The 10,000-nt window shown below is 39.8% G+C and overlaps 1 protein-coding gene across 1 annotated transcript in view; it reads left to right on the forward strand.

Annotated features, from left to right (window-relative positions):
* Window positions 1-138: 138 nt before the first annotated feature.
* Window positions 139-10,000, forward strand: part of LOC138054657 (uncharacterized) — an 11,306-nt gene continuing 1,444 nt past the window's right edge. Inside the window, exons 1-10 of the mRNA XM_068901145.1 lie at window positions 139-234; window positions 1,032-1,118; window positions 2,253-2,294; window positions 3,075-3,161; window positions 5,004-5,063; window positions 5,184-5,222; window positions 5,771-5,818; window positions 6,737-6,853; window positions 7,767-7,889; window positions 9,572-9,969. Coding sequence (XP_068757246.1) covers window positions 1,040-1,118; window positions 2,253-2,294; window positions 3,075-3,161; window positions 5,004-5,063; window positions 5,184-5,222; window positions 5,771-5,818; window positions 6,737-6,853; window positions 7,767-7,889; window positions 9,572-9,969 — 993 coding nt within the window. The 5' untranslated portion in view covers window positions 139-234; window positions 1,032-1,039. The remainder of the gene's footprint in view (window positions 235-1,031; window positions 1,119-2,252; window positions 2,295-3,074; window positions 3,162-5,003; window positions 5,064-5,183; window positions 5,223-5,770; window positions 5,819-6,736; window positions 6,854-7,766; window positions 7,890-9,571; window positions 9,970-10,000) is intronic.

A 10,000-nucleotide genomic window follows, 5' to 3' on the forward strand; every position in this document is an offset into this window, starting at 1 on the left:
AAGTATTTACCAGCAATAACTTGGCTCCAAAATAAACAACAATTGTGCTCTACCATGAATGTTTATTCGTTTGCAATCAAATTACCCGTCGAATGCGAAGTCACGTGTCTTAGAGAGATTAACAGCAAAACACCGTTTTTCACATCTATTTGAAATTTTGGGCCCATAACATTAATTCCCGTATCAAAACTTCAGCAAACTTCATCAACGAAAAGGCGATAATAAACTGAAAAGGTAAGACGTTTGATACCTCATTATAAACAATTGATTTTATCTCAGCAAAGGACTACTGCAACTTTTCGACAATCGTGTAACCACAAATTTAATCCGTTTCACTATGTTGTGATAAATGTACAGGTAAGAACACGTTTTCAGCGAGCACCTCTTTTAGTAATTTGGCTCGGCTAGGAGAGAACACTGTGGTTTTTACAACAATTTTAAACGGGTCCAATGACCTTCTATAATATCTTTAAAATAACTTCTCAATTTTCCCCGTTTCATTTTTTTGAGGAGATATAAATTTTCTGGTATGTTAGGTGTCAGGAATGTCATAAACTTGTAAACAATCTTCTTGACTATTAGTATTAAATACGTTCTTTTCTATTGCTATTAATAAATGGAAAAAAAAGCGTTATGGTCGATTTCTTTAAGGGAATTGGACCTTGGTCACCATTTGTAAGAGGTGTGTGTTTAGTGGGTAAGGATGGCTCAAACTGGTCAGGAATGTCTGCCCGTAGTTTGGGCCAAAATACATTACGTCAACTTCCTTGATTCTTCTAAATAAAAGGTAAATAATGTTTGACTCGAAAAGTTTGTAAATCCGGTAAGCTTGTCGCCGTCAGGGAATGAAATTCAAGTGACAAAAAAATCCTATCCAAGGTAGTCAAATCACTTGAGTTCCACGTGAAAGACGTAGAGTGTTTGATGAATTCTTTAAAAGCAAAACTTGCCTTCCTGTCCTCCTTAAGCGATCATTAAAACGACTCAAAGGATAACAAAGGCTAATTTGAGAATCTCATGCACTTTTTCAGGAAACATCATGAACAGACAACAGCTCCTATTGGTCGATGTGCTGTCACTCGTATCCTGTGTCTACGCCAGCAAAGAACAACATACAGGTGCATAATTAAACGGCTGAGAACCTCTCTTGCTAGATTATGTTATAAAGGCCCAAGCAAACGAGGAAACATGGCTGTTTTTCGAAACATTAGGGAGCTTAAGCAACGACGAGGGCAACGGGAACAAAATGGGAATTCGCGTTATTGTAATCACGTGGCGACTATTCCAAGCATTTTAACGTGACAAAGGTGTGGCAAACCCTTAAAGTACAAATAACCACAAAATATTTTTGTAGCTAAAATTAATCTTTGCACCTGTCCGAGACGCATTGCGGACATTTTTTCCTTTTTCTGACAAATCCTGCCATTTTATAGGCTTCGAAAGGTGCGAAAATCCAAGCATCTTTTGTTCACGACCGAGTCAGAAGGGGAGTGGGTCTATTCCTGTTTTTACGGCACAATCTACTTTGCATGCATTTTTACAAAGAGTTAATGCAATGTAAATCAGTTTGTGACGTAAAAACAGGAATAGACCCACTCCCCTTCTAACTCGGTCGTGAACAAAAGATGCTTGGATTTTCGCAACTTTCGAAGCCTATAAGATGGCAGGATTTGTTAGAAAAAGGAAAAAGTAGCCGCGATGCGTTTCGAACAGGTGCAAAGATTCATTTTAGCGAAAAAAATATTTTGGGGTTATGGGCACCTTAAGAACGAAACTAGTATGAACGGCGCTCAATGTAGAAAGAAAATGAAAATTTATCCTCAAGCGCTGACGTTCTTTCCAAAACCTCAAATTTGCTCATTTCGCGTTGTTGTTTTGCTGACGAAGGCAAAGAAATGGACAAAAGTGAAAAGCATGCACGTGCAGAGCGTGCAAAGTAATTGCTTGTGCTCACTATAAATATGCAAAATTGTAACGTTCTCGTTGCCGTCGGCGTTGTCGTTGCTGAAGCTCCCTATTGTCTCGTTTGTGAACACACCGGCCTTACCTTATTGTGGGCGTAAAATTTAATTCCTGGGAAAGGAAAAGTATTTTGTTTCAGAACTGGTTTCCTGAAGCATTTTTCCTCAACGGCAAATGAGTCCCCTACTGCATACGAAGAAATATTTCGCGTCAGTTTTCTCTATTGATTGATTGATTTATTTTTTTGCGCCATCAGTCACTTGAATTAAGTATTTTGTTTATGTTTCCAGTTGTTGCTATGGTTGTCGGTAAAGGAAACCAAACATTACCAGGTAAGAAAGACATTGCTTTGTTCTTGGTGAAGATAGCCGACTTGCTCCTTATGTAAGTCAATGGTTCCATTTCTGAATATAATTGTAATTGCAGCAGAATCGAAGACGTCCATGCTACGAATACATTGAATAGAGTTTTTGCACGGCAGCCATGTTGCATGGCAGGAACAATAAAAATGTTTTGCATTAGAAAGAACATTTATTCCCACAGGAAAAAGGATCTATTGTTCCTGCCATGCAACATGGCTGCCGTGCAAAACCTCTATAACCTTAAAACATGCACGTTAACGTAGGGTCTCTAATAATCACAGAGTTCGTTTATGCACAACAACAACAATACAACGGAACTCCCTCACTGAACTGCATGTAGATGAAGTCACGCTAGGTGAGGTAACAAAAACTAGAGAAAAACTATGAACCTACAATTACTGTAACAACGGGCCAAATCCGGCATCATAAGCTAGCAAAATGTAAGTAGAGGAGGAAAACAAATACCACAGAAAAGGGCTTAGAGATTTTCTTCCTTGTCCGTAGAACGTAAGAAGCGCGTTGTAGACTTTTCAGCACCTAAAATTTTCCGTAAGTTGAAACGAGAACCTTAAGAATTCAAATTTAACCTAGTTACTTGCGTCCGTAAATCATATACGTAAAATGCTCAAAAAAGGGCGAAAACACGCTCGTATACATCCGGAACTCATAGGGTTCTGAAACATTGCAACGTCAATTTTTAAACGTTACGAGCAGCTCTTCCCTAATAGTAACATTACCTTGTTCTTTCAGAGATCAAGGTAAATGGTGTAAAAATGCCGTTGAATGTGCCTCAAGGAATGAAGGAAGCAAATGCCTTAGTAGAAGGACCTCCAACAGGTGATTAACATTAAACGTGTTTTAACAAGAGGCCGAACAACGTCCATTTGGATGATTTATTATTATTATTATTTTTTTTTTCCTGTAAGCATAACCTTTACGCAACTGACACGATTGCAGTAATTTTAAAGTTCGGCTATTTGGTCTTACGTATGGTAAACAGGATATTTGAGCAGGCGCAAACAAATACATGAGGCGTATGAAAACAAAAACGAAAGTTACATATATGACAGAAAGCGATCTCACCACTGCGCGATCGATGAGTTACTTAAATCGGTCATTGCCTCTTACCTATGCTAAGCATAGTACTTAGCAGAAAATTTGCGCATTCACCGACCAAAAGCCTTAGTCTGAAATGGAACCAGTAGTGGAATCTCTGGTCGCGTTGCGAGGGCATCGCACCATTACGAAGCGTCCCATTCGCTCTTGTCACACGGCGGCCATATTGTCTCGGGGGAAAGGAAAGGAAAGGAACTTTATATAAGTGTCTGGTCGTTCTAGAGTTGAAGCGCTAATAGGGGACTGCAAATTGAAGTTAACAATTAACACAAATCAAGTAAAATGTTGGTTTTTGAGCAGAGGGGAAACCGGAGTACCCGGAGAAAACCTCTCGGTGCAGAGTAGAGAACCAACAAACTCAACCCACATATGACGCCGAGTCTCGGAATCGAACCCGGGCCACATTGGTGGGAGGTGAGTGCTCTCACCACTGCGCCAGCCCTGCACCCCTAAAAAAGCTTTGTTTTACCACGCCATGCCTCACCTCCACGGTTTCCACTGTGAGGCTTGGCGTGGTAAAACAAAGCTCTTTTGGTCTCCCGGGACAATATGACCGTCGTGTGACAAGGGCGAATGATTTCGACCCGCAGATCACTCAGACATAGCAAGGCGGCAAATAACTTTTCCTGACAGGCATGCGCAGTGAGGGAAAGGAGTGTCAGGCCCTAGACGTTATGCGACAAATTCCTTTCTCACACCGAGACCAGATCTTTCTTTGCACAGTGCGTTTCCTAACTAGCTTTATTTTTGCAAAGTTGTCACCGTATCTTCCATATGGTGTACAGTGATGCGTTTTGGAACGAAGAACACGACGTTTGAGTGCTGAACTACGCAAATTCCTTTCTTGAACCTATAATGTTGATTGTTCCAAACGCTCAGGGTGGCATTCTCAAATCAAATCAAAAAGCGGTTTGGATGATCCAAACCGCTTTTCCATTTGGCGGAAAAAGTACCGAAAGGATGATCGACCCATCTTTCACTGAATCGAACTTTTTTTTCTGTGAGTCATCTGCATCATCATTTTTTTTTTCATTTTATAGTACCTGAAGGCATAGATGAATTAACTATAGTTTAATCCACTTGCGTGCCACTAAAAAAAACTGTAAACACAATTCTTTTCCCATTTTTGAAAAAAAAAAGTGAAAGATATTTTTCGGAGAAACCACCTTGGACAAAAGCAAAGCAACACAATACAGGAAACAACATCATGAGACGTTTGTTTTTTGAAAACATTTTGACTATATTATAAACGAGTTAAACTGCTCAGCCCATGGGTTCCCCCCTCATGTTTTGGGCGAGATAGGTCCATAAATTCACTCAAGACTAACTAAAGACTACCACCATTACACAGCTTATAAATTGTTTGCAGTAGCCTGAGAAGATTGAGAATGCCAAATTGAGAATGAAAATGGTCGCGCAATTCAAAGTCATCGGTGCGCACTTCTGACTCGAAGGCTGGCGGACAACCAAGAACGCGTAGGAAATCCAAAGGTTGATCACTTAAGACTAACGACCACATTGCTGTATCGGTAAAATCACAAATTTACATGACTATTATTCCAGGAACTGCAACATACGTCGTTGGAAACAAGGCTTCTGATGGCAAACCACCAGTCATGGCAGGTATACCTTGTATCTAAGATAATGAAAGATCTGAATATGCAACGAGACATATTTTATGTGTTTGCGTCTTGCTGTGATCGGTCTGTTTGTCTCAACTGTGTGATTTTATTCATTCCACAGCTGCGTTGGTGACACCTTCCGCCCCAAAGCCGAAAACAGGTGAATGCTGGAGAATTTAAATATAACGATTCCTTCGTTAAAGTCGCAGGCGTGCATACCCGAGCACGAGCGGAATATCGATTCAGTAAAATCAAAGGAAAGCTGACCCTTTCTAATAAGAGCGGTAAATCAGAGTACTCGGAGAAAAATCTCTCGTGGCAGAGTATAGAACCGACAAACTAAACAGGAATCTAACGTTGAGTTATATTAGATAAATTGGTATGTCCACTAAGAGATGTGCTTAATTAGTTGCACTCCCAACTTTGACATCCAACACTGACGAAGTGTCGCTTTAAGCCTTCGCCAGCTATTAAGGTCAGGTAAAGGTTAGCGTTATTTTTTGCTCAGGGTAAATACGGCTTTTTGTCCTTGCTTGAGGTGCTGCATTTGGGGAATACTTTGTGAGGTTAATTGCCCAATTAAATCAGAGGGAATTAATTAATTCAACAACTAATTAGGCTCCTCTAAAAGTCTAAAATGTACTTGTATCGGATGGTACGTCTGTGACCGTGACGAGCATAACAATTGTTTTAATTTGCTTCCTCTAGCACATGACAAAATTATGGATGAACTTCAGCTGACAAAAGAAGAGAAAGGTAACAAATTCCTTTACTTTACGTCAAGGTATTCTCCTTCGTTGGAGTTAAATCTCTACATCAGCACATTTGCTTTCCTCGTTTCCAGAAATATTTCATATTTTCTCACGTGACGCATAGGTTAACAGACATGCGACGGTCAAGCTTGTGAGAGGCACGGGTCTATGACGCTTTGCTTTCCTGTTTTGGTAAAAGTTTTGACATCACAAAGCAGTTGAAGCATCATTTTAGGAAATACGCTTGGCTCCATGGAGGATTCAATGACAGCTATCTTTTCTATTCTTTTACGGAGCAATTAAAACGCAATTTGGAAGTTAAGTTTTTCTATTGGTGATAGGATTACACCTTGCAACGAAAATTTCTTCATGTAAGCTGCGATAAAACCTGCCCAATGATCGATCTCATAAGTAAGGACTTTTGCAAAACGTCATTTGCTTGCCATTCCGCACCCCATCCTGAAGAGAAAAAAATTGTTTATAGTAGTGCCTTAGGAAATAGTCTCTAGAAACAGGAACCCATCAGTAGGAGCTTGCCTCCCCCATACAAGCCCTATGAGTTAACCTTTGCCCGTATCTTCCTATGAGTTGTTCGGCACTGCACGCGCTGTTTAAAATAGCCAATCAGAATAAATTCATTGTCTAACGAAGACAAAATTAGCAAAACAATGTACGCAAATTGGGCGAACTGATGTAAATTAATGTAAATGTCAGTCTCCTGCTAGAGGGTTGGTTCTAAAAATAGAAAGATACGGGCAAAAGTTGACTCAAGGATATAGTGTACATGGAGGCTCCTACTCGTGGCTCCTGCTAGAAACAAATAGTGAATTTGAGTTTTTCGGCTTCCTGACAAAGGCTCACCCATCTTTTTGCTTGAACTATCACACAGATATTTATTCATCCATTCTTTCTATTCAATTAGAGAAACTTTTTCCATGCGAAGATTACCAGCCTTACTGCAAAAACTACTTCGTAACCGGACAATGCAGAGATGTTTGGACCCAGAAGAATTGTAGAAAGAGCTGCAAGTTGTGCGACGGTAAGCTGTTTGGAAAATTTCAGGGAACGCCAAGGTTAATACTCCAATATCTGTTACTACAGTAGTTGCTGCATGACTGGCTGGGCTGCCACAGGGATAAAATTCTAGGAATATAGTGTACGTATAATGATAAACCCAACTCACATATAACAAGAAAGTGCTGTCATTACGGATCCCTTTAATTAAGAATTATCCAACTCAGGGGAATAACTAATTTAGGACGAAGAACGCCTTGCGGGAAAGAGACTGAAGAACTAGTTAAGAATTAAGAGATTAATTAAGTAAGTCGATACTAGGATAAATTAGCTACGAAAAGGTATTTCAAGGGAGACGTTTCGAAGAGTGCAATCCCTGGTTGAAAACTAGTTTGTTGACGTACGTCCTACGAGGCTCCTCTAACTGCGAGGTAAAGCAACTGACTTATGCACGGTGCCTACAATTGTTCTTGAACATACGTTTCGCGCATCTCGAGATACTCAGGTTTTCTATTGGTGGTGCTTACTAATACAGGGATATTTTTGCGCTGTTAAAATTGTGCGGAGAAAGAAGAACTTAGTAAGTGCTCTTGGTACCCAAAAATAAAATTGGGGATAACTATGTATTTTTCAGAGGTAATTTAGCTTCAGTTTGGAAGGGACCCACAAACATTGCTTGGTATTTTAAAGCTTTTTACAAATATTGTTGGTTACCCCCAATTTTCTCTTTTTGAATTTCAATAACACTTTTTAAGATCTCCTTTTCCCGTATGTTCATAAAGCGCGCAAAAATATCTTTGAATTAGTAGGCACCGTCCTTAAAAAAACGTAGGGTTTGTCCCTTTTTAGAGCGGAGGGATTTTGATATTTTCTTTACGAGCATACCCACATGATCCCCGATAAGTTTATCACGTCATTTTTTTTAATGTTGTTTTCAGTTCCTTATGGAGTTTTCATTGGCTGTCAGGATGTAGAAATATGTAAGAAATTCGCCAGCACAGCTTGCATGGTTAGCTGGGTGCGTGAGACTTGTAAAAGCAAATGCAGCGCTTGCGGCTATGGTAAGTTAATATAGAGTTTTAGCAAAGACGACAGGTACGGCTACGGCAACGCCACATAGCAAGAATATTATTGGTTGAAAAAGGAAAAATGCTCGTGCTGCACGTGCAACACGAATCTCCGTGCATTTCTTTGCCGTACTCCACAAAACAACAACGAGAAATCACCAAATGTTAGGTTTTGACGACAACGTGAGCATATAACAATGAAAAAGCATTTTCAGTTTTGACTTTAGAACTGTTCGTACCGATCCATTTACAGAATAGTTCGCCTGTATTGTACAATGTGAACAAGACGGATCAATCGCAAAATACTTGCGATAGCGCAAAGTTATATTTTGGACTAACGTTTTCGTTGCTGTAGCCGTCGTCTTTGCTAAAAATCCCTAATACAATGAACCTTGTGTATGGAGTGCTTAGTAACCCTGTTTTTCAACCAAAACAAATTTAAAAGAAAACGTTTGCATGACATTAGAGCTCAATTTCCGGAGGATTAGTCGGGTGCACCAGAGGTAACTAATAGGGAGTTTAAGAAACCACGACGGCTACGGGGACGAAAGCATCACTTCAAAATATACGTTTGAGCTATTCTAAGTATTTCGGGATTATTCAATCTTGTTTGTATTATACAATATGTGCGAAGTGTCTTACAACTGGATTGGTACGGACGGATTTGAAGTAGAGAGTGAGACTGAAAGATTCACTGTAGTTTGTCCACGTTGTCGTCAAAACCTTAAATTTGGTCATTTCACGTAGAAGTTTTGACGAGTACGGGAGATAAATGTTTAAAAATGCGAGCCGCACGTGCAGCACTATCTTTTTGATTCTTTTAACCAATAACATTACTGCTTTTTTGCGTTGTCGTTGCCGTAGCCGTAGCCGTTGTCGTTTCTTAAACTCCCTAATAACTCTGGGTACACCAACTTGGCCGCCGTTCCATTGTTTGGGTACACCAACATGGCTGTCGTGACGTCACGTGAAAACATTCTATATATAGCATCAGGAATGCATAATAGAACAAGAGGCCATTTTGGCGTTTTCTCCGACTTTCAAGTCGTGCATGTTTCCGAAATTGCAACAAACTGATTCTATCATGGTCCACTTTTCGAGCAAATATGGCTCCTTCCTGACATCTCCGACAGCCCAACAAACTCATCATCGAACTTATATACCCAGTAGTCATCTATTGAGAAGTGAAAGTCTATTGAATACAATGTTCGTCTGATCTTAGTTATTTAGAACCAACTAAACCGTTTTTAATCGATTGCAACTCTTAATAAGTGAATATGTCATCCTGTGAAGACGCCATATTTGAATTCAATGCTCAAAATCGTTTTAATTAATATTTAGCGTGATCAAAAGATGCAAAATTCTCCAATTTGAGTAGCCCGTACATTTTGTGAGTTTTTTTAAATGTCTAGTTATTATTAAATTTCTTTGTCCCATTTTCCTAAAGTGGCAAACAGGGAACTAAATCATGAATTAAACCCCCAGCTCAAGGCTCGTTTGTTGAGAGCTATGAGTGATGTACATCAGTATGGTTGGTTAATCGAGAGACGTTCCAAAATGGAAAAAAATGCATGATATTTCACCGTTAAGTTTTTTAGTGAGTAAATTAAATAAGTAGAGCTTTGATGTAATCTGCAAATTTCTTTTCAAACAACTTTTTGTCTTTTTATTGCAAGAACGACAAGGCAATTCTCACATTGTCATGGGAAAAAAGAGGCATTTTCCCGTGATGAAACCAAAGACTGCAGCCAAGACGGAGAAGAAAGCCAACGATAAGGTGAAGGAAGTTCTGAATCAAATTCCATCAAAAGGAAGAGATGAGCTGAAAAAAGCCGTGAAAGTTCAGAAAGTCAAAGAGGAGGCTCCCAAGAAAACAAACCAAGTGAAGACCAATGACAAACCAGAAACAGTGCATTTAAAACCGGAAAAGGCTGCTGTTGAAAAGGCAGTCCCCAAGGACGAGGAGGAAGACGACGGCGAGGAATCTGGCGAAGAGTCTAAGGTGGTGGTGGAAAAGGGAAACGAAAGTAATGAGGATGAGAGTATTGATGACGACAGTGAGGATGACTCTGAGGTTGGTATCGATATCAAATCTTTTCTGTTCG

Source organism: Montipora capricornis, chromosome 6 (genome assembly GCF_036669925.1).
Source record: "Montipora capricornis isolate CH-2021 chromosome 6, ASM3666992v2, whole genome shotgun sequence".
Taxonomy (NCBI): Eukaryota; Metazoa; Cnidaria; class Anthozoa; order Scleractinia; family Acroporidae; genus Montipora; species Montipora capricornis.